This window comes from Hibiscus syriacus, unplaced genomic scaffold (genome assembly GCF_006381635.1).
Source record: "Hibiscus syriacus cultivar Baekdansim isolate YM2019G1 unplaced genomic scaffold, ASM638163v2 tig00112383_pilon, whole genome shotgun sequence".
NCBI lineage: Eukaryota > Viridiplantae > Streptophyta > Magnoliopsida > Malvales > Malvaceae > Hibiscus > Hibiscus syriacus.
Window position 1 is genome coordinate 459,607 of NW_024063319.1, and position 25,909 is coordinate 485,515.

At 32.0% G+C, this 25,909-nt stretch overlaps 1 protein-coding gene across 4 annotated transcripts; it reads right to left on the reverse strand.

The window, feature by feature from the left end:
- Positions 1 to 879: 879 nt before the first annotated feature.
- Positions 880 to 18,126, reverse strand: LOC120178984 (protein TWIN LOV 1-like). Of its 4 annotated transcripts, XM_039184727.1 has the most exons (8): positions 18,109 to 18,126; positions 3,123 to 3,809; positions 2,560 to 2,779; positions 2,383 to 2,447; positions 2,146 to 2,225; positions 1,984 to 2,039; positions 1,834 to 1,897; positions 880 to 1,081 (listed from the first exon to the last, which is right to left on the reverse strand). In XM_039184727.1, the coding sequence occupies exons 2-8, from the start codon at positions 3,679 to 3,681 to the stop codon at positions 929 to 931; spliced, it is 1,197 nt and encodes a 398-aa protein (XP_039040658.1). In that variant the 5' UTR covers positions 3,682 to 3,809; positions 18,109 to 18,126; the 3' UTR covers positions 880 to 928. The 4 variants fall into 4 exon arrangements, with proteins under 4 accessions (XP_039040658.1, XP_039040657.1, XP_039040655.1 ...); XM_039184726.1 differs by lacking the exon at positions 18,109 to 18,126 and having other exon boundaries at positions 2,146 to 2,186; positions 3,123 to 3,848; XM_039184724.1 differs by lacking the exon at positions 18,109 to 18,126 and having other exon boundaries at positions 3,123 to 3,848.
- Positions 18,127 to 25,909: the final 7,783 nt, after the last annotated feature.

The window sequence follows — 25,909 nt, forward strand, 5'->3', positions numbered from 1 at the left end:
AAATATATCAGCAAAATTATCTTATGTGAAAACAATTGGTGTGCATATCGACATAAATTAACGGTTCTGTTAATTAATATAATCATAGGTACAAATTGATACAATTAAACAATTTAAAGACAAAATTAATGCAAAATTATAATACGAAAAAAATTGTTAAATATAATCTATTACACGAATACATGACACTCTTAAACCATTATTAACTATCAGATTTAACTGTCGATGGTTACATCAAAGATTAAAGAATATAGATTAATACAAACAATCCCGATAAAGATGGTCCCGAAGAGAGTGTAATGTCTCCGAAGGACTTCAGGAGGCTTTGCTAATAAAATGTAATCCTCCTGAAGATATTTATTGACGAAAAAGTGACGATTTCAAAAGATTTTCTTAGAAATTATAACACTATCCAATTGGAAATGACATACCAGTGAGACTGGATACTTTGTCAGATATCAGTAACCCTGTAATGTCAGTATGAAAAATGAGGGCTGGATAGTGACAGAATCGGATATTTTAGCTTCTGCATTTGTAACTCTTCTTCCCTTTGTACTCCTGGCCTTGTATGTTTTCAGCTTCAGAGTATATCAGCCTTCATTGCTAATAAAATGGATAAGATACTGTTTCAACAGTAGAATAAAACAATTGCGGGGACAAGTGGATGAAATTTGGTAACAACAGATTTACTTACCAAAAAGGGAAAACGTTATTGATACATTTTCTATATGAACAATGTTACATACTAATGAACCCCTGAAACAATATCTCCTTGATTATTCCTTTTCCTTTACATTTTCTCATTTCGGGCAGGTAATAGGCGAGATTACAAAAGATAATCTACACTGGTATGAGATTACACGTTTGAGACTGGATTTGAGTGTTTGGCGAGTGATATATAACAGCTGCAAAGAATACAGAAGCCGTCTTATGACTTGGAGGAGCCAGCAGCCATTGATAAGCTCCTCACTGCAACCTTCACCGCACCGACAGTGCTAAGTTGCCTCATCTCGGGGCTTAGCCCATGTCTGTCCATGTTCTTACACTCTTCCTCCATCTGAACGCCCACAAAGTAAGCTATCTGAGCAAAAATACTCGGTGTAAGAGAGCGCTCTATAGCATTGATACCCTCCAACCAGGCTTTAGATGATAGAGAAGAACTAAAACATGTAAAAACCAGACTTATGAGCTATTAACAGCTTGATCATCGACAGTGACTGAGAGTTTTAGCCTAGATCTCAAGTTCCCAACCATTATCAACTTCCAGAATTACCTAGTTTTAGCATCAATTCATTCAATATGAAAAATTAAGGTGGTATTAAAAACACAAATCATGAAATACAGTTCCTCTTTTACTCAATTGAGAATAACAAAGAAAAAGTCGGATTATTCCAAAGTAAAAAAGAGATGGAATGAAGTGGAAAAAACATCAAGTACTAAACATACAGACTCAGATTCTATCGTTCATATGCTACGAAGTATCACTGTGGTCTTATTTTATGACAGGCAAGCCTACTGGCCTGGATTGCTTGTGTGTGTGTGTGTGTTTTTTCTTTGTTCTTTTTTAAAAAAGCCTTAATTGGCTTTCCAGAAAAACCAAAAAAAAAAAAACCATTCTTTGCTTATAAGGGGCATAACAAAAATTAAAAATTCATGTTAAATAGAACTGATCCACCCAATTTCATCAATGCTTGGCTTCAGCATTTGAAGCATACGCCAGTGACCAACAATAACATGCAAATAATATTAATCTTGTCAACAGAACAACAAAAATTAAGATCATAGAACTTATATGGATTAATAAAAGGTAATGCATACGCAATATCGCATTACCTTGCCAGAGGCATTACGAACAGGTGATAAGTGAAGGCTATTCCAAAATGAGCTTTTGTCCTTCCTGGTACAGTAATAAGACATGCATGATTAAACCTTAGGGGAACAAATCCATACTTCAGTAAATATTGGAAGTGGCAAAGTATCAACCTGTAACATACGATACGTACTGTGCATGCTTGTTCGTTTTGAATGATTTCCTGTATCTGGAAGAAAAGTAGGCAATAAGTAACCATCCACCCAATGGGAAGTCCTTAAATAACTATATAACCCAGAAAGCTTTTATGTTTATACTGGACAAAAGCAGTTTACCTGATATTCGCTCGAAGTATTCGTATCAGCACCATTCAAAACTGCAAAATTAAGTCCCAATATTTCATGCCTATCATAGCCTATGGAGGCAAATAAGTATGTAAGAAGCTACAGAAAAATGCATCCTTAAATCAATTTATATACAATCTACACTAATCCTTTCCTTCTTCACAGGTAAAGTAATTATACGAGGTTAACAATGATGCCTGGTATTGTAAGTCAGATAAGTTAAAGCACCTGTCAATTTTAAGAAGGCATCACTTGCATAAACTATAGGCAGCCCGGGTAAATGTGGATCGATTCTGCAAGGCCGCGGAAATATGTTGCAGGTAACCAAAAGTAAGAGACATCAGAAATCCCTACTAAAGTTGGTTATCATTATAAAATTGAAAATAAAGAATTTTGCAAACTCACAGTACAAAGCTCTGTTTGATTCTACCAAGTGATATATTTAGTGATGAACTGATGTAGCCTACCCCAGGCACACTGCATCTCTTCCCGCAGACCAATCTGCCAGTTGACTCACTATAGTGGGTTAGCACGGTCAAGATGCTGTTAAATACATTCGCTGCCCTTCGCTTCTCGAAATCACTTGCCTCGCATGTCTCTTCAATATCTAATACTGTAAAATACACTTAGATGAGAACTCAAAACAACTAAATCCATCTGCAATGAAAGATGATAACATACTGTCAATTATTATCATCGAAACAAAGAGTGAAACATCAAGTAGCATATAACCAAAACTCAATCCAGAAGGTCAAAGAAGTGACTTGAAATAAAATTGTGATTTGCATTTGATAATGGCACTCAGCATACTTGTTATACCTGCTATTTATGAACATGTTTCCACATTAAATAAACAGTTGATAACAAATATACCAGTAAAAGCATAATGAATGAAAATATTTAGTTAGTACTGCAATTGGTCATTCAATAATGGCTACAATATAAAAGTTGAAGCTGAGAAAACGAACCATTACTACTCGAATCCGAGGACAAAACACGACCCAATTCAAGCACAGAATTGGTATCCACTTCCTTCCTACAAGAGCCGAACATAATCTCATTCAAGCCAGAGGCCTCCTCACTCAATCTCACCCCTCCATTCCCCCTCTGCCGCCTTGTTATCGGGACCTGAACAGCCACAAAATGAATCACCCTCCCATCTTCTTTCCCGAAAACGGGACTCATATGGAACAACATCCAAAACGGCGTCCCGTCTTTACGGTAATTCACCAAATTCACTTGAATACCCCTCTCTTCTCGAATCGCTTCTCTTATCTCCATCACCGTCCTCCGATTAGTTTTGGGGCCCTGAAATATATTCCCGTTTTGACCGATTACTTCTTCCCGGGAATAACTCAACATTTTCAACAAGCTCCGGCTTGCGAAAACGAGTGGGTGGCCTGAAATCGAAGGATCCGTGATGGTGAAATTGTCGGACAATTCGTCGAGAGCCTCCCGGACCCATTCGGAATAACGAGAGTTGAAAGATTGTTGGATTAAACGCAATTTTGAATCCATGTTCGACATTGCTGAAGCTGTTGTTGCTTTTTGAGACCTGCGATTCTGGGTTTCCCGATTGGAACCAATCCCATGTGGGTAGCAATATATTTTTAAAGAATTTCGAAGAATTCCCAGACTTAAAAGAAAGAAAAGAAAGGAACCCACAAACAGAACAAAACAGGAGCGTGAGAAATTGTTATTATTACTAGGAGAAGAACGAAGGGTATGTTCAAAGTTGAATAGTAGTAATTTGTCTTTTACAGGTGAAAAATGAGAGAAAAGGAGTGGGTGTGAGAAGTGGGAAATTGGGAAAATATCTCAAGAAATTGAATTTAAGATCGAATGAACGACGATAATTGAGCAATTCACATCAATCGTTTTTGCTTTTTTTTTTCTTCTTTTCCCTCGAAAGTAAGGTTGGAACGAACGATTGAATATTTTTGTGATGACTGATAGCTGCCGATTTGCAGAATCGTCTACCTCTACTCCTACTGTAAATCATAAGAATTATAAATCCTTTCTGCGCAGTCGAAGTTGAAATGCACACAGGATTGCCCAAACAGAGAAAATAAATATCATCCGTAGTTTTTTCTTTTTATTTTTTTTATTAACAAATATATTGTTAACTTTAGTTTAACGTTATTTAAAAATATGAAGGAACTCATCTAAGTGGTTATGGAAATTTTTATTATAATTGAACGTTTATTATTAAATAATATAAATATTTAGTTATTTTAAAATTATTTTAGCAGAAAATATTTATTTTAAAAAATATTGTAAACTACCAATTTAATTATAGTTTATGTTTTAGTTATTCAACTATTATTTTTAAAATCACACTTAATATTATATTTTGCTTATATTTTGGTCACCTACCATTCAAAATTAATGATAAAGATATTTCATAATAAAATAATATTACATCAATATTAAAAAATGATAATAAATTCAACACCAACACCATTGTTAATTTTTTAACAATAAGTGGCTGAAAGAGAACAAGAATATAACGTTAGTTATGACTATAAAATAAAAAATAGTTGAATGACCAAAAACTACTAAGTTATAATAGAGTGACCAGATAGATAATTTATTTTAAAAATGAATTAAGAATTTTTAAAAGACACGATAATAAAAAGTGATTATATTATTTAATTGAAAATGATAATAAACTCCACACCAGCACCATTGATAATTTTTTAATAATAGTTGATCAAAAGAGAACAAAAATATAACGTTAGCTATGACAATAAAATAAAAAATAATTGAGTGACCAAAAACTACTAAATAATGACTTAGTGACCAAATAGATAATTTATTCTAAAATGGATTAAGATTTTTTAAAAGGCACAATAATAAAAAGTGATTATATTATTTAATTGAAAAATGATACTAAACTCCACATCAGCATCATTGATAATTTTTTTAATGATATGTGTCAAAAGAGAACAAAAATATAAGGTTAACTATGATTATAACAAAAAAGTTGAGTGACCAAAAACCACTAAGTAATGACTGAGAGACCAAATAGATAATTTATTCTAAAAATGGATTAAGAATTTTTAAAAAACAGAATAATAAAAAGTGATTATATTATTTCATTGAGTAATTATTTTAGTCTCTATTTTTAGAATATTTTAGCTTCCGATATTTTATTTTGGAGCAAACAACCCTAATTAAATAAAAATTATTAGTTGACTAACTATCAAAATTTATCTCTAAAATGACTAGTTTAATATGTCTAAAGTGTTACTCAAAAAATATGTTTAAAGTAATAATGTGACATGTGTTACATGAGTGATAATTTGACACATATCACTTGTTCAAAATGAATGTGTCACAAATATTTCATGTGCATAATTGATGATTTGACACATATTACGTTAACATTTTGGTCATATCTAACTTGTCAGTACAATGATAAGTGTTGATTGTTATTCGATTAACGATTTTAATTTCATATTTTACCCTAAAATGAAACATTAAAAGTTAAAGTGCTTCAAAACAAGAACGAACTAAAATGATTATTTTTATTTAATAATTATGGATGATTTTGGGTATTATTCCATTTAAATATTTTTAGATATATAAAAAAAATTATTTTAAATATGTATTTTTTTATTTTCCTCCCGATTCTAGAGTTTCTTTCTAATCGATCCTTGTTAAACTATATTTTGATATAACAATTAAGGAAAAATATTTTTGGACTTGAATTGAATTTATTCAAAGTTTTTAAAAATAATTCAAATACCATTTAACTTGGAATTGAGCACGAAATATTTTTCTGGACAAGCAGTACTAATATTGTTCTTACAGTATCGATACCTCATGAACAGTACCGATACTGTTCATATGGTACCGATACCAAAGGTAAGGGAAGTATCGATACTCACTAGGTAGTATCGATACTACCAGCAATGCTCAAATTCTAGAATGCAAAAATAGTACTGATACCCAAAGGGGTACCGATACTACTTTGTATAGTAGTGTCGATGCTATAGGCATAGTGTTGAATTAATCGATTGACGAAATTGGCCAAGAGGGGGTGAATTGGCAATTAAAATTTTTGTGGAAGCTTTTGCAGAAAATTGAAAGAAATTGCACAGCAATTTAGAGTGGTTCGAATTTCTCAACCAAAGTCTACGTCCACTACCTTAGCTATCCACACACTAAGGATTTTCCAACAAATTCACTAATTTGTTCTTTCTTTTTGGCCAAAGAGATAACCTTACAACTCCCTCAAGAATATACCCCAATTCTTGAGAACACTCTTTCTCAAAGAGAAGATTACAAATTCGCAAACTTACAAGGAAATCCTCACAAGGTAGATTGTTTGCACAATTCTAGAACAAAGAAAAGAACACTCAAGAATGAATACAATTGAGTACAAGTAGTGTTCTTGAAAGCAAAATGAATATTGAAAAATTGGCTTGAAATGTACAAACTTGAGGTTTGATGCTTTCTCTTTGATTCTAGTTGCTTGATGTTTCTTGTTATTGATCAATGGCTTCTAAGCTTGTTTAAATACACCTTCAAATGATTCTGAACGTTGGGGATGATTAGTGGAGTCAATAGTCGTTTTAGTGTGAAATAAATTAATAAAACAGCTTAGAGCGTGGGGGGAATCGGTAGCCCCTCATGGGGAATCAATTCTCTAAGTGTAAAATTCAAATATTTCGACTGTTGATCAGCGGGAATCGGTACCCCCTTGGGGAGAATCGGTTCCCTCCGAGCATTCTTTTTTTCTCGGAGCCAAACCATTTAGGGGGAATCGGTACCCCTTGGGGGGGGGAATCGGTTCCCTCTGGACATACTGGAATTTTTAGCTTTGAAATGGTTCGAAATACTTTGTAAAATTATTTTGAAATTATTTTAAAATTAAAACTTAATTTTACACTTGAGTAAGGATTAAAAATGACATTTGAAAGATTTGGAGTAATGTTTTGTTATTCGAATAATTATATCGAATATACTTAGAAAATCTTTTGGAAAATCTTAAAATCCATTTATCTTAATTTGTTATATCGAAATATCAAAATGTATTCAACAATCTCCCCCTTTTTGATATAACAAAACATTTTAGTAATTTTAAGGTTTTGAAATTACTCCCCCTTACTCTAACACTACTCCTCTTTAAAACGCTTTTAACATTTCTCCCCCTTTTTGTTAAATCAAAAAGACTCGTAAAAGATTTTAAACAAGGTTTTGAAATCATTTAGCCAATGGATTATATATATATATATATATATATATATATATATATATATATATATATATATATATATATATATATATATATATATATATATATATATAGCTTAAGCTTCTAAGATCACAATCAAGAGAAACGTTTGCCATTAATTTCATAATAAATATTCATAAACAATGTGACGTGGCAAAATTGGTCATATATCTAACTTGATGTAAATGATGCAATAATGAATAAATTTAACCACATCAAATATATAGAAATATAAGTTCAAACCATCCATAAATCCAAACAAATTCAAAGTCAATCAATCCATAAATTCAAACATTCCAAAATATCCAAAATGTTAAAACAATAAAGCTAAGCAAGAACAGATCCTATTCGTCCATCGGTGCATCAGGAGGGGATAAATGTGACCAAATATTGGTCACAACACGTGAAAGTGCATCGACTCTTTCGTCCAACGAATCAAAACGACGATTCATCGTTTCGATGGTAGCAGTCAGATTGGAATCGATAGATGCAAGCCTCAAATCAATGTTCTCCATAAAAGATCGGAAGTATGGAGGCATTTGATAATCTAGACGAGGTTGTTCCTCTGGAGGTGCTTGTTCCTCGTACTGCTCTGGCTCATTGTCGGAGTCGTCTTCTTCCGGAGGTTGCTCACCAGTACGAACCCAAAGACCAGTTTCTTCATTGATCTTCCATCCCGATTTAGTTAAAGAGAAAAGATTGATTTGGTTTTTAAGGGGAAAGGAAGCATCAATACCAAATCTAAGTCCAGTCTTCTTAAACAGATTACTAAGAATACAACCGTAAACTAAAGAAGAACATAATTTCTTAGTGGGACCAAGATTTACGGTTTCGACAAGTTCAGCAAAAATAATCTGTGGAAGGTTAATTTTGAGATTATTTTGGACACAATGAAGCCAATATAGATCTAACGCTTGAAGAGTAGAGTAACGGCCTCTGGATGGTCGAAACCACCAAGAGATCATTAGGTGAAGAAAACGGTCATGAAGGTCTAGAACACTTGCACCATCCCTTTGCTTATACTGAGATCCTACCGTAAGTTTTTCATTATCTAACCCTTCATTATCTAATCCTAATGCTTTGGCAATGGATTCCGAGTCAAGATGAAAGAATCGTCCTAAAAGATAGGATCGGATCCCTATGGTTAAGGTTTTCTCTCAGTTTTTAATGCAAACAGCATTAGAGTAGAAGATACGAACAAGTTGATGGTAGACATTTGGTTCAAGCTCGAAGAGTTTGTCAAATTTCCACTCATGAAGAGTATGAAGATGACGGAAATTGATGTCTAACATGGCTTGAAGAGATGGGATATGTTCTTCTCAGATTTTGTAGGACTCAAAGTATTGACAAAACCTATAGTAGAATTTTGTTTACGACCGGGTTCATTGAAACAAGAATTGCGAATGGTCATGTTTGGATCATCGAGATTAGAAATAGGAATTTATGGGATAGGTGGAGGATTTGGAGGTTGGCTAGAACGACTAGAGGAGGCCCTAGAATGTTTATGAGACATGATTTAAGATAATCGGAATGGAAAGATAACCTGCAATTTTAAAAACATATGTATGCAAAATAATCAATCCAAAAACTCAATTGAGTCCTCAATATTTCAAGGTTCTCTATACCAATCCTAATAGGCAAAGTTTTTGAAAACTATTGAAAAATAAGGTTTTGAAAATCAATATATGTATAGTTTTCATAACAACAACATAATTCAATCAAAACACAATAATTTGAAAAATAATTTGTTTTCCGAAAATTTCAAAGAATTTTGGAAAATTCTTGTGTTTTTTATGAAATTAGTTGTAGAATCTAGTTTATAATTACTAAACAATCAATTCTCGATCTAAAGTTCAACCTAAAACTAATTAAAACTAGTTCTAAAATAAAAAAAAATTGATAAAATAGAGGTTTTAGAAAAATACCTTGAAGAATTTTGTATTTGAGTGAGATTAGATGAAGTTTGTACGTTTTTGATGATTCCAACAGGTTTAGGAGATGGTATTTGAAGAGAATTCCGATTAAAAATGTTGTTTTGATGAATTATGGAGATAGGGAGAGAGTAGAGAGGAGAAACGACGTGAAGAGAAGAAGAGAGGGTTTGAGTTTTTGGGTGTTCTGCCCGTGTTAAAAAATAGAACCCCATGGGGGTATCGATTCCCCTACAAGGGGGAATCGGTTTCCCTTCAAATGGGGAATCGGTTCCCCTTCAAGGGATATCGATTCCCTCTGCACCAAAACTGATAAAATCTGATTTTAAACACTCAAAATGCTAAATTAATTTTCTCTAGTGGTATTGGCAACTCATATGTTGAAAATTAATCATGTTCAATCAATCAAATTTGTCATTAAAAATTATTTGAACAAAAAGTTAATTTTAACCAAGAATCATAAACTCCCCCTAACTAAAAGCAATGAATGCAATTAAAAATTACTATTATATGCAATTTTCATTTATTCTTAAAAGTGCTAAATTTATTTTAAACACTAAGTGAAGATAGGTCAGTTAAACCTAATTCTCTCATAAGTTTCCAAAAACGTTCCTTGTCTAAAGGTTTTGTAAAGATATCCGCTAATTGATAAAAAGTATTAACGAATTCTAGAACTACATCTTCCTTAGCGACATGGTCTCTAATGAAATGATGTCTTATTTCAATATGCTTAGTTCTAGAGTGTTGGATGGGATTTTTAGTGAGACAAATAACACTAGTATTGTCACACTTGATAGGAATGATACCTAGTTTAATTCCATAATCAAAAAGTTGTTGTTTCATCCATAAAACTTGTGCACAACAACTACCAGCTGAAATGTATTCGGCTTCAGTGGTAGATAATGTAACACAATTTTGTTTCTTTGAAAACCAAGAAATCATCATATTTCCAAGGAATTGGCAACTACCGGAGATGCTTTTCCTATCTAATTTGCATCCTCCATAATCCGCATCAGAAAAGGCATGCAAGCTAAAGCTAGAGTCTCTAGGATACCAAAGTCCTAAACTAGGAATGTCGTTAAGGTATCTAAAGATTCTCTTAACAGCTAGTAAATGTGATTCCTTATGGCATGATTGAAATTTAGCACATAAGTAAACACTAAACATAATGTACGGTCTACTTGCAGTTAGATAAAGCAAAGAGCCAATCATTGACCTATAAAATTTAACATCCACACATTTACCTCCTTCATCTAAGTCAAGCTTTGTTGATGAGCTCATTGGAGTGTCATGAGGTTTCCCATTTTCCAGTCCAAACTTCTTGAGCATATCTTTGACATATTTAGCTTGATTGATGAAGATGCCATCTTTTCTTTTCTTGATTTGGAGTCCCAAGAAAAATAAGATCTCCCCCATCATGCTCATCTCAAATTCACTTTGCATTAGCTTAGAAAATTCTTGGGAAAAAATGTCATTAGTAGAACCAAATATTATATCATCAACATAAATTTGAACTACTAATAAATCTTTACCTTTATGCTTAAAAAACAATGTAGTGTCAACCTTTCTTTTTGAAAAACCTTTTTCAATTAAAAAGTTTGACAATCTTTCATACCAAGCTCTAGGAGCTTGTTTTAAACCATAAAGAGCTTTTGTCAATTTAAGGACATGATCCGGAAATTTTGAATCTTCAAAACTTGGAGGTTGTTCCATATACACTTCTTCCTTTATAAAACCATTTAAAAATGCACTTTTAACATCCATTTGATATAATTTAAATTCATGAAAACATGAAAATGCTAATAACATTCTAATTGCTTCCATCCTAGCTACGGGAGCGTATGTTTCATCATAGTCTATGCCTTCTTCTTGAGTATAGCATTGAGCAACAAGTCTAGCCTTGTTTCTCACTATATTACCACTCTCATCAAGCTTATTCCTAAACACTCATCTAGTACCTACAGTAGATTTATTACTAGGCCTTTCAACTATTGTTCATACTTTACTCCTCTCAAATTGATTTAACTCTTCTTGCATAGCCATAATCCAATGTTCATCTTTTAATGCTTCTTTAATATTCTTAGGCCCTATGCATGAGATAAATGTCACATAATTACAAATATTTCTAAGAGAGGATCGAGTTGTTACCCCTTTTGATGGATCACCTATAATCTCACCATCTTTGACATAGTTGTACTCTCTTGGATAAGATACTTCTCTTTCTTCAATGGTTAGATTCTCGAGCGGATCATGAGTTTCCTCATCTTTCGTTTCTTCCTTTGATGATGGTTCTCCAACGTCATGTTTAACGTCATTTGTATTTATAATTCCTACATCATCATTTACATAAGAATTCAACATGTATAGACTCTTCTACAACTAAAGTTCTTTTATTAAATACTCGATAAGCTTTAGAATTTAAGGAATAACCCAGAAAAATTCCTTCATCACTTTTAGCATCAAATTTGCCAAGATTGTCTTTACCGTTGTTTAAAACAAAACACTTACATCCAAAAGCATGAAAATAACTAATGTTAGGCTTTTTATTTTTGAAAAGTTCATATGGAGTTTTCTTTAAAATATGCCTAATCATTACTCGATTAATAACATAACAAGCGGTATTTGTGGCTTTCACCCAAAAATATTTTGGTAAATTGTTTTCACAAAGCATGATTCTAGCCATTTCTTCTAAAGTTCGATTTTTCCTCTCAACAACTCCATTTTGTTGAGGGGTTATAGGTGCTAAAAATTTATGGCTAATACCATTAGAATTACAAAACTCAGTAAATCCAAGATTTTCAAATTCAGTTCCATGATCACTCCTAACACTAGTTATAGAGTAACCTTTTTCGCTTTGGATTACTTTTGAAAACGTGATGAATTTTTCTAATGCTTCATCTTTAGTACTTAAGAATAGAACCCAAGTATATCTAGAATAGTCATCTACCAAGACAAATGCATATTTTTTTCCACCCAAGCTAGTAGTTCTAGATGGCCCAAAAAGATCTAAGCGGATCAATTGTAATACTCTACTAGTTGACACATCATTAATGGATTTAAAAGAAACTCGCTTTTGTTTTCCTTTAGCACAAGCATCACAGATTTTATCATTATCAAATTTTAGTTTAGGCAGCCCTTGAACCAATTCTCCTTGAACTAACCGTTGCAAAACACTCATGCTAGCATGTCCTAGTCTCCTATGCCATAACCAAATATCATGCTCATCCTTTGCAACTAGGCATAAATTAGTCACATTAATAGAATCTAAATACACCATATAAATGTTTCCTATTCTATGACCAACAAGCATAATCCGAGATGCAATGTCAATAACTTTACAACCATTAGTTTCAAATATGACATTGAATCCTTTATCACAAAATTGACTAATACTCAAAAGATTATGCTTTAATCCATTCACATATAAAACATTCTTAATTTGTATGGAAGAGGTATTACCTATAGTACCTATACCTTCAATGTGACCTTTTGAATTATCACTAAAAGTCACTTCTCCTCCATTTTTGGCGTTAAGCTCTATGAACCGGCTTTTGTCTTCGATCATGTGTCTTGAGCATCCACTATCAAGGTACCATGAATTTGAATTTGTTTCCCGTGCCTTGTAGCAATGCTCCTTTCCCTACAAACATAGATTAATTTTTTATTTTTGGTACCCAAATTCTTTTGGGTCCATATTCATTAGTTTCCAAAATCCTAGTCCCCTTAGGTATCCATTTGTGTAGGATATATTTATTTTTAGTAGTAATGAGTTCTTTAGGAACCCACATACTTCTAATAATTTTTCCATTAGAGGTTCTTTGGGGACCTCTATGATTGTAATTTTTAAAACTTTTTCTAACAAAGTTGGATTTTGAATTTTCTCCTTTTTCAAAACGTTTTGTTCCAACTTTATCAAAAGAATCTTTAAGATCGTCAATTTTCTTTTGATGATCATCATTGACCTTTGAAAGTAAATTTTGCAAATCCGAATTTTTCTTTTCAAACTCTTTTAGTTTGATTTGCAAATCTTTGATTTTACTTTCAAGATCGTTGTTGGTTTTAGATATGATTTTATTTTCATTTTTCAATTTTGAAATATCATTTTTATATTTTAAAAATAATTTCTCATAATCCGAAGTCAACCCATTATATTCCTCTAATAGCTCATCATAAGATAAATCATCAAAATCAGATGAGTTAGAGGTTATCTTAGAATCTTCCTCGAATGCCATCAAGCACAAGTTTCTACTTCTTGTTCCTCTTCATCGGAACCTTCTTCATCGCTCTATGTAGCCACATGAGCCTTGTGCTTATTCTTTGATTGACCCTTTCTCTTCAATTGTGGGCAATCATATTTGACATGCCCCGACTTTTTGCATTCATAGAAAATGATATGGTCCTTCTCTTTTGGTTCATTTTTGAGGCCTTCATTTCGTTTGAATTTTCTTCCTCGGTAAGGTCTCATCATTTTTTTGAACCGTTTGGCAAACAATGTCACTTCCTCGTCATCGTCATCTTCATCTAAATTACTCTCATCTTTTATGGATTTGAGAGCAACTCTAATGTTTTTCTTCTTCTCCTTCTCCTTTGGTGTTTCTTCAATCTTATTCGAGGTCCACCTCATCTTCAAGCATCATTTCATGAGTGAGGAGAGAATCGATTAGCTCTTCAAGAGTTAAGGACTTTAGGTTCTTAGCCTCGATGATTGTCGTCTTCTTGGATTGCCATGATTTTGGAAGTGAGTAAACTAACTTCCTCACAAGCTTCTCGTTAGGAATGATCTCTCCATATGATTTGAGACCACTGACAATAGTTGAGAATCTATCCGTCATAGTTTTGATATCTTCATTTGGTTTCATCCTAAAATTTTCATAGCTATGTGTTAGAAGACTAATTTAAGATTCTTTTACCTCGTCGGTGCCTTCATGAGTGACTTGTAGTTTATCCCATATTTCTTTGGCGGTTGTACAAGATGAAACTCTTCCATATTCATCTGGTCTAAGAGCACAAAATATGATATGGATAGCTTTGGAGTTGAGCTGGAACATTCTTGTCTCTCCTTCACTCCACAATCTTGGATGAGTGAGAGGTTTGATATATCCGTCTTCTACAACATTCCATGCTCCCATGTCACTGGCTTGAATGAAATACATCATTCTATTCTTCCAATAGGCATAGTAAGCTCCATTGAAGAAATGAGGCTTGTTGAAGGGCATCGAATCGAGACCGAAGTCGACATTTGAAGTGGAGGCCATTGATGACTTTGATTATCGATGTAACTCTTCCCGGATCTACTCAAGATGTGGTTAAACCTTCAAACGAGTCAAGCTCTGATGCCAATTCTTGAGTTAATCGATTGACAGAATTGACCAAGAGGGGGTGAATTGGCAATTAAAATTTTTGTGGAAGCTTTTGCAGAAAATTGAAAGAAATTGCACAGCAATTTAGAGTGGTTCGACTTTCTCAACCAAAGTCTACGTCCACTACCTTAGCTATCCACACTAAGGATTTTCCAACAAATTCACTAATTTGTTCTTTCTTTTTAGGCCAAAGAGATAACCTTACAACTCCCTTAAGAATATACCCCAATTCTTGAGAACCATCTTTCTCAAAGAGAAGTTTACAAATTCACAAACTTACAAGGAAATCCTCGCAAGGTAGATTGTTTGCACAATTCTAGAACAAAGAAAAGAACACTCAAGAATGAATACAATTTAGTACAAGTAGTGTTCTTGAAAGCAAAACTAATATTGAAAAATTGGCTTGAAATGCACAAACTTGAGGTTTGATGCTTTCTCTTTGATTCTCTCTTGATTTTAGTTGCTTGATGTTTCTTGTTATTGATCAATGGCTTCTAAGCTTGTTTAAATACACCTTCAAATGATTCTGAACGTTGGGGATGATTAGTGGAGTCAATAGTCGTTTTAGTGTGAAATCAATTAATAAAACAGCTTGGAGCGTGGGGGGAATCGGTACCCCCTCATGGGGAATCGGTTCTCTAAGTGTAAAATTCATATATTTTGACTATTGATCAGGGGGAATCGGTACCCCCTTGGGGGGAATCGGTTCCCTCCGAGCATTCTTTTTTTCTCGGAGCCAAACCATTTAGGGGGAATCGGTTCCCTCTGGACATACTGGAATTTTTTGCTTTGAAATGGTTCGAAATACTTTGTAAAATTATTTTAAAATTATTTTAAAATTAAAACTTAATTTTACACTTGAGTAAGGATTAAAAATGACATTTGAAAGATTTGGAGTAATGTTTTGATATTCGAATAATTATATCGAATATACTTAGAAAATCTTTTGGAAAATCTTAAAATCCATTTATCTTAATTTGTTATATCGAAATATCAAAATGTATTCAACAATCTCCCCCTTTTTGATATAACAAAACATTTTAGTAATTTTAAGGTTTTGAAATTACTCCCCCTTACTCTAACACTACTCCTCTTTAAAACGCTTTTAACATTTCTCCCCCTTTTTGTTAAATCAAAAAGACTCGTAAAAGATTTTAAACAAGGTTTTGAAATCATTTAGCCAATTGATTATATATATATATATTATATATATATATATATATATATATATATATATATATATATAGCTTAAGCTGCTAAGATCACAATCAAGAGAAACGTTTGCCATTAATTTCATAATCAATATTCATAAACAATGTGACATGGCAAAATTGGTCATATATCTAACTTGATGTAAATGATGCAATAATGAATAAATTTAACCACACCAAATATATAGAAATATAAGTTCAAACCATCCATAAATCCAAAGAAATTCAAAGAAATTGCAATTGATGCTTATATCTAACTATAGGCATAGTGTTGAATTAATCGATTGACGGAATTGGCCAAGAGGGGGGTGAATTGGCAATTAAAATTTTTGTGGAAGCTTTTGCAGAAAATTGAAAGAAATTGCACAGCAATTTAGAGTGGTTCGACTTTCTCAACCAAAGTCTACGTCCACTACCTTAGCTATCCACACTAAGGATTTTCCAACAAATTCACTAATTTGTTCTTTCTTTTGAGACCAAAGAGATAACCTTACAACTCCCTCAAGAATATACCCCAATTCTTGAGAACACTCTTTCTCAAAGAGAAGATTACAAATTCGCAAACTTACAAGGAAATCCTCACAAGGTAGATTGTTTGCACAATTCTAGAATAAAGAAAAGAACACTCAAGAATGAATACAATTGAGTACAAGTAGTGTTCTTGAAAGCAAAATGAATATTGAAAAATTGGCTTGAAATGCACAAACTTGAGGTTTGATGCTTTCTCTTGGATTCTCTCTTGATTCTAGTTGCTTGATGTTTCTTGTTATTGATCAATGGCTTCTAAGCTTGTTTAAATACACCTTCAAATGATTCTGAATGTTGGGGATGATTAGTGGAGTCAATAGAGCCGTTTTAGTGTGAAATCAATTAATAAAACAGCTTGGAGCGTGGGGGGAATCGGTACCCCCTCATGGGGAATCAGTTCCCTAAGTGTAAAATTAAAATATTTCGACCATTGTTCAGGGGGGAATCGGTACCCCCTTGGGGGGGAATCGGTTCCCTCCGAGCATTCTGCTTTTCTCAGAGACAAACCATTCAGGGGGAATCGATACCCCCTTGGGGGGGGAAATCGGTTCCCTCTGGACATACTAGAATTTTTGGCTTTGAAATGGTTCGAAATACTTTGTAAAATTATTTTGAAATTATTTTAAAATTAAAACTTAATTTTACACTTGAGTAAGGATTAAAAACGACATTTGAAAGATTTGGAGTAATGTTTTGATATTCGAATAATTATATCGAATATACTTAGAAAATCTTAAAATCCATTTATCTTAATTTGTTATATCAAAATATCAAAATGTATTCAACACATAGTATCGATACCATCAGGCCCCAACGACTAGTAACAGCTAGTTGATTTAAAAATATCAAAGGTAGTATCGATACTTCCTTTAGGAGTACCAATACCCTCTGTTTTGGGTAATTTTATTTTGCACGAAAATTTATCCCCAACGGCTAGAAACGACCACAACAACATTCCAACATATAAATACAAGTTGAGGGCACTTGGAGAAGGATTAGAACACCTATCCAAGCATTCAAACACAAGAGAAGAGTTTTTCAATCTTAGTTTTTTTTCTCTTGTAAATATTGTGTTTTAATAAGCTTAAAATTATAAACACCTACCTTATAAAAGTTTTCTTATTTACACTATTTTTCCTTTTATAAAAAGGGTTTGGTTCTAGTTTAGCCAAGTGAAAAACTATGGAGTGTAAAGGTTATCTCTTGATCCTTTAAAAAAAGAACAAATTAGTGAATTTGTTAGAAAATCACAAGTGATGAGCTCAGGTAGTAGAGGTAGACTTGGTTGATAAGTCGAACCACTATAAATCATTGTGTCATATTTTCTCTATCTTTTGCTCTCCTTACTCCCTAAACATTTTATTGTCAATTCACCCCTTGTGTAATTTTCGGTTGTTCAATTGAGCCTCTTCAATCCTATCAATTGGTATCAGAGCCTAACTCTTTAGAAGGTTTAACCACCTTGCGATGATCCTAGAAGAAGCTCTACCAATTCCCAACGCAACCGAAAAGATGACTTCTACCTCCGACTCGTTCTACATAGAAGACTCCCAATTGATCAACAAGCATCCACATTTCAATTGAGCAAACTATCATCATTGGCAGAAAGTAATGAAATTATTTATCCAATCTAATGATCTTGATGCATGGGAGATGATCGAGAACAAATACTCTTCTCCTATGAAGAAGAAGAAGAAGAAGTGGAGTAACCAAGAACGGAAGAAAGCTTAACAAAATGTTAAAATCGTGCACATGTTGTTTTGTGCGTTTGGTCCAGATATCTATGAAGGAGTTTCTTCTTGTTCGAATCCCAAGGAGATTTGGAATAAGCTCAAGGAAATCTATGGAGACAAGAAAGAAGAACCGACAAAGGTGGTGTTTATAATGGCTCGTGAAGAGCCCGATGTATCTTCTAACTCAAATGAATTAATTTCTTATTCTTTTAATGAGTTACAAGATGTATACGATGAATTATTTTCAGAGTTTGAGACCATGAACTCCAAATACAAAAAATTGATTCCTAAATTCAAAGTTGAAAATGATTTTCTTTTGAAAGCTAAATTGGATTTTGAAAACCAAAATGAAATTTTGACAAATGATTTAGAGCTTTTAAAAATGAAAATTGAAAGTTTTGAAAAAGAATGTTTTGATTTAAAAGTTAAGTTTAAATGCTTAACAAAAGAAAAAGAAATCATTTTAAATAATTCATCTAGTTCCATAATGACAAAATGCATAATGAAAAAATGCTCACATTGTCATTATCATTATCATGGTCACATGGAACATATTTGTCCCATAAAGAAAAGAAAATCTTTCAAAATTAGACAAGTATGGGTTCTTATGGGAACAAGGGGCATTGAAACTAAGATCCAAGGATCCAAAGCAATTTGGATACCAAAATCTAAATAAATGTATCTTGTAGGTGTGTGGGAGAAATGGTGATGAAAGTGATGATATTCAAATGCTCTAGCCACACTTGAAAAAGGAATAGGTAACCTCTAAGCTTAATGCTTTTAATTTTGATTATATGGTTGCTCATTTAAGTTTATGCATGCATGAGTTTTGAATTTATATGATTATGCATTGTTTTTAATCTCATGTATGTTGAAAAATGCTTTATGATGAACATTTTAAAGTTTTAATGATTTTTCATAATTTTTTGTTCATCATAATGAATTTTGGTCAAATTTGATTTTCAATGCAAATGATATTTATCTAACAATTGATATCAACTTTTCAAATACTTTGATTTTACAAATTTTAATTTTTTTACCTTAATTTTAAGTGGTTATGCAAGCAATTTATTATAAATGATATCTTTCTAATAATTGATATCTATTTTTCAAATGCATAACATTTTTGGATTGATTTATGTACATGCACTTAAATTTAACATTTGGTATTGCATAAAGTATTTTAGACTTTGATATATTGAATTTCATGTGTTACTAACAAGTTTGTTACTCTTTGTTGAAATTCAATTGTGTTTAAGTGTCAAGTTTTTAAAGTCAAATTTTATTTGGATTGCACTTTTTGAGGGGAGCTTTTTTGATTTTTCAAATGATTTTAAGAAAAAATTTAACAATTACTCTCCTAAGTTATTTTAGAACTTTAAAGTTGAATTATTTTTTATATAACAAAAAAGGGGAGAAGTATGATTTGAAAAATTCAATTTCTTAATAAAAGGGGAGCTGAACATTTTCATATATTTTCCAACAATTGTTATCTTTTTCATTAAATATTTTATTAAGGGGGAGTTATGTCAAAAACAATTTTCAAATGTTTTGTTATATCAAAAAGGGGGAGATTGTTAAACTATATTTTAATATAACAATTAAGGCAAAAAATATTTTTGGACTTGAATTGAATTTATTTAAAGTTTTCAAAAATAATTCAAAGTCCATTTAACTTGGAATTGAGCACGGAATATTTTTCTGGACAAGCAGTACCGATAATGTTCTTACAGTATCGATATCTCATGAACAGTACCGATACCAAAGGTAAGAGAAGTATCGATACTCACTAGGTAGTATAGATACTACCAACAATGCTCAAATTCCAGAATGCAAAAATGGTATCGATACCCAAAGGGGTACCAATAATACTTTGTATAGTAGTATCGATACCATAGGCATAGTATCGATACCATCAGGCTCCAACGGCTAGTTGATTTAAAAATAACAAAGGTAGTACCGATACTCCCTTTCGGAGTACCAATACCCTATGTTCTGGGCAGTTTTATTTTGCATGAAAATTGATCCCCAACTGCTATAAACGACCACAACAACATTCCAACATATAAATACAAGTTGAGGACACTTGAAGAAGGGTTAGAACACATATCCAACCATTCAAACACAAGAGAAGAGTTTTCCGATCTTATTTTTCTATTCTCTTGTAAATATTGTGTTTTAGTGAGCTTAAAATTGTAAACACCTACTTGTAAGGGTTTTCTTGTTTACATTATCTTTCCTTTTGTAAAAGGGATTTGGTTCTAGTTTAGCTGAAAAACTAGGGAGTATAAAGGTTATCTCTTGATCTTTTAAAAAGAAAGAACAAATTAGTGAATTTGTTAAAAAATCGTAAGTGAAGAGCTTAGGTAGTGGAGGTAGACTTGGTTGATAAGTCGAACCACTATAAATCATTGTGTCATATTTTCTCTATCTTTTGTTCTCCTTACTCCCTAAACATTTTATTGTCAATTCACCCCCTTGTGCAATTTTCGGTTGTTCAATTGATCCTCTTCGATCCTAACAATCCTAATCCGAACCAACCCGCGTCACACACATGACTTTGGTGAATGATTCTCCAAGCAGGAAACTTATGCATATATAATATTATTTTTTAAATACAAAAGAGAATAAATAAATAATCATGGCGGAACATAAACAATATTTTGACACTGCTATAATAAATTCTTAATTCCGTCTACGTAAATAATTTAATTTAAAACAATTATTTAGGTGATGTGACAGACCCAATGAAATCAAAAGTGAGAGGCATATATTAGTTAAGAGACGGGAGAAGAAAACACAAAGGAAGGGATATCACAATTCACAAAGTAAAACGGAAGGAAGGTTCCTTCCGAATTTACGCCACAAAACCAACCTAATTGTCCCTCATTTTTCCAGGTCCGAAACAATGGCTCCCCCCATTTATATCCAATTATTATTGACCATTTTATTATTATTACGAATCGTAGAAATTACGAGTTAACTTTATTGTTATATTAAATTGTTATGTCATCTATTATTAAAATTCTGATGAAGAACGATCAAGTTATTATCTTTTAAAAGAAATATTAAATTAAATGAAAATGACTTAAATTCGAAAGGGGCTATTTATGTGCTTTTTTATTATTATAATTGTAAGAAGAAACAAAATATAAAACATTACAAAATTGAATAATTTAAATTGTCCAGTTGCCTCTGTGATGGTTATTGAAGTACTTATCCTTTTGGCATTCTTTATTGTTTTCTTATTTCAATCGTCATATCATATGATTCTATTTCTTTTAGCACGTGAACGGCTGGGATGAGTCAACCAAAATTTCATTCAAAATTATGGAGTAATTATATTTCTCATATGAAAATGAAAATTATTCTTTCTTTTTGTTATTTTATTTATGCATAAAGTTTTTAATATGGTTTAGAGTCGTCTTTTTTTTTCCATTTTTTTCCTTTTCGCTTATTTCGCTTATTTAAATTTAAATAAATATTTTTTCTGATTTAATTTCTTCCCTTTTCGTATACTTTTTTAGGTTATTATTTTTATTCGTCTTCACAACACATATGTCCGTATACTTTTATGATACAATTTTGTTTATTGTTACAATAATTTGATTTTTCGTATTGTATTTGTCATGTCATATCTCTTAATTAGAAAAGACTAATGATATCATATAGTTAAATCTCTTTTTATTATAATACATTGATACATTCAAAACTGTTCACAGAGTAATTTGTCATATTAATTCTTTCAATCTCCAAGCATACATTAATATGGTGTCTACATTCAAATAAAGAGGGAGGGACTAATGATAATTACTAGGTTCTTGTGGAAGATGATATAATTATTCAAGGGAAGATTTTAATTTTAATTTTTATTCGTGCCTTTTGAATTTATGTGCTTGGATTGTGTTACTTTTGTTGTACACTAACTTCTATTTTAAAAAAATCTAACTTTTTTTTATTAAATATGGATTATAAGGGAAATTCTACAGTGCGACACTCTTAATATATAGTTAAAAAAGACGTTACCGTTTTGTTATTATTTAAATACCAAAAGCAGTAAAAAATCACCTAAAATATTATTATTTCTACCTAAAACATCAATGTTTTTTAACATTTCCGGTAAAGCGCCCAATAATAACAAAATCAGTATAAATAATAATGTTTCCGGTAATTTTTTACCTGTTTTGTTATTTAAATAATAACAAAACTGGTAGTGTTTTTTTAACCGTATATTAAGGCTGCCGCACATGATCATTTTCCGTATTATAAATAATCAAATTTGTTATTTATTTGGTACTTATTTTTTATGTACTTATGTTTTCATTATTTAATTATTGTTTTAAACTCCAAGCAACGTTACATTTTATTTATATTTAAATAGTTCACCATTAGATTTAATGATTAATTTACTAGAAATAATAATACAACATAATATAATACTAATTTTAGTCATATATTCATCCATCATAGACTATCACGTCAGCATCGTAAATTACCATATCAAAAATGTAACTATCACATGAACACCTTGACAATTAACATTTAATTTCATTCGTCAAAGGGTAAGTTATTTTTTTCTCTCAATTTAAGAGTCACATTGAGAGGAAAGGAGTCCATAGATCACATTGGCTTTTTTTATTTAAAAAAGATAAATTACACGGTTCCTCACTCTACTTTATTCGCTCTCATATGTTGCTCACCAAACTTTTGGGTTTTTAATTTATGTATTGAACTTTACAAATTGAATCATTTTGCTCACTATGTTATTAACTTTTTAACGGCGTTATGACATGACACAAGAATCAAAACGATGTCGTTTTGAAAAACTCAAATATACTCTAAAACAACGTCGTTTTGGTGAGTAAAATATGAGATAGAGTAAAGTTTAATGACTCATGATGTAATTTACCCTTTTTCTTTCTCTTCTCCATTTTCTCTCTGTCGGCCACCACGACATTTTCATTCTGGCCACAGTCAACTATCGTAGACGGTGGCCGTTCGATCCCAAAATGGGATGGGTTTGTTTGTCTCGACCCTCTGAGTTTGGATCAGTGATTGTTTCACCAAAAAATATCTCAAACCCCATGAATTTGGACTGAAACGTTTCGTTTTCCTCATTTCAATCTCAAATTCATAGTGTCGTAACCGGTTTTCGCCCGGACACAAATTTCCTTGGCGGAAAAATATATGAATGAAATATATGGTTTTTTAAGGAAATGTTTTAGAGTCGTCATCGACTTTTTTGAGTTAGGTAGGTCGAATACCTCAAAATCACCTTTTAAGAGAGTTTTTAAGAAAAAATCAGTTAAAAGATAAATCGGTCTGCGTATAACCAAAAATCATTCTTTTTAGTAATAAAAAAGGATTCGTGGTCGATTACGTTTGGAGAATGATTAGCACCCCCACAACGCCCAAAATTGGTTCTCATTGATTATAAAATTGTCTCTATTAGTGAAAGTCTAAGAATTCAAATATAAATTTAATTTATGATCTTATTATTTCAGATCCAATCAGATAATTCTAAAGAAAATGATTTTTATAAAACTGAAGTAAATATTTATATTTTGTAGTGTTTTATGAATATGGTATTTATTTATTTAAAAATATCAGAAAATGACATCTAGTTACTTTAAGACAACTCTTTTATTTGACATAAAAAAATAAATAAATATTAATAAGAATATGATAATTTTTTTTAAAAATTAATTTAAATAAAGTAAATATATATATATATATATATATATATATATTAAACATGACTAATAATTACCAATATATTCCCATGTTGAATACATTACTACATATTCTAATAAAGTAAATATATATATTTTAAACAAAATCATCTTTGAATACATTACTACATGCGTGACTAATAATTTAAAAAGTCAAGAGTAGTTGAATAGTTTTAATAACATACTATTCCCATGTTGATTTTATTATCAATATATTTATATAATATAATTTTTTATCACCTAACATCTGTAATCAATAAACAAAACATTTAATATATGTATTAATAATAATTTAATCATAATTAATTATAAGGAATTAAAATAAAAATTATTAAAAATATAGGGCTAAAAATAAAATACTAAATTAAAAATATTAAAAAATAAAGGAGCAATAATAAAGTATAAAATAAAATAAAATAGTGACCAAAATAAAAGAAATTAAAAAATAAGATTAATTTACAAAAATATATAAATTAATAGCCATAATTCGAAATATAATAAAATATAGGTATTAATAGTGTAATTTATCCCTAAATAATATTCGAATTAAATTATAAATTATTAAAATCTAAGGGATTAAATCCAATATTTACCCTAAATATATATAAATACTAGCAGAGACTAAAATATAAATAAAACAAAATGCGAAGTCCAAATTAAAAGGCACAAAAACATGATTTTAGTGACCAATTTGAAACTATTACAAATTTAAGGGACCACGAAAAGGGTTTTCTCATAATGAAATTACACAAACACTCCCTTCCCAAAACGACGTAGTTTTGATTTGGGTATAAATAGACCTTAAATGGCCATTTCAAGTTATTCTTCTTTATTTTTCTATTTTGTTTCTCTCTCTAAGGAGAGAGAAGTTCTCTCTTCTCTCTAAATTCCCTCACCGGAAAGAGCTCTGACCACCGGTCGGTCACTATTCCGGCCACCGCTAGTCACTATTCACTACTGCTGGTTATTATTCCGATCACTATTCACAACCGAAAAAAATAAAAATACACCAAATCGTAGATCGAAACACCCTAAACCCGAAACTACCCTCATTTTTTCCTAAAACACACTCTTTTTTTTCCTAAAAGTCTTTCAATCAGCCTAGATCTAAGATTTTACCTTCGGTAAAATGGTTTCCGACGACTTTTGAGCTTCGACAAAGGTATGTTTCTTATCCCTTTTGTTTCCTTGCTTTTAAATGGCTACTGTTGGTTGTTCGTAGCTTTCTTTGTTGGTTGCTTCCTCCTTGCTCCCCCCTCTTTCTTTGTAGGATTTCAAGGCTTTTTATAGGCCTCAATGAGCCACTATTCTGCTGAACCATTCGGTGAGTCACCAGATCTACGATGGTGACTCACCGTAGCTTCGATGATTTGTGTAGTCCTCTTTGCGTCTTCTGGAGCCTTCGGTGGCATGATAGAATTTAGTTGGGGAACATAGCAGCGGAGCAGTTGGATGTAGGCGGCGGGGCAGTTGGATATAGGCGGCGGAGCAGTTTGAGGCAGCACCAAAGTCTCCCTAGGGTTGGTGAACCCTAGGATTTTTGCTGGATTCATTCTAGGCTGTTGGAGCTCTCCAGATCCAACGGCTGAGCTTGTTGGCTGCTGAAGAATCGGGTTTTTTTGTACCGGATCTGATCTTATTGGGCCTTCGGGTTATTTGGGCCTGACTCGGGTTGAACTTGTAAACAGGCCTTCGGGTCATGATTTGTAAATATCTACTATAGTAAAATTTAGTATTTATTAATAATATTTATAGTAATAATACAATAATAATATAGAAATAATAACGGGATTAAAATGACTGTCGACAGCTGCCCCTCTTTGTTAATTTTTGTGTTAACAAGAATAGAGCAAAGACAAAAGACAAAGAATTTCCGTCTAGTTGATTTTATACTTTGATGAGAGATCTGCTTTATTCAAGTGAAATCAAACTAGTGTATGACATTGTTCCTTCGTGATGAGGAAGTCTAGCCATGTTTAAAGATATTTTAGATAACTCGGTTCCTTCTTGATGAAATT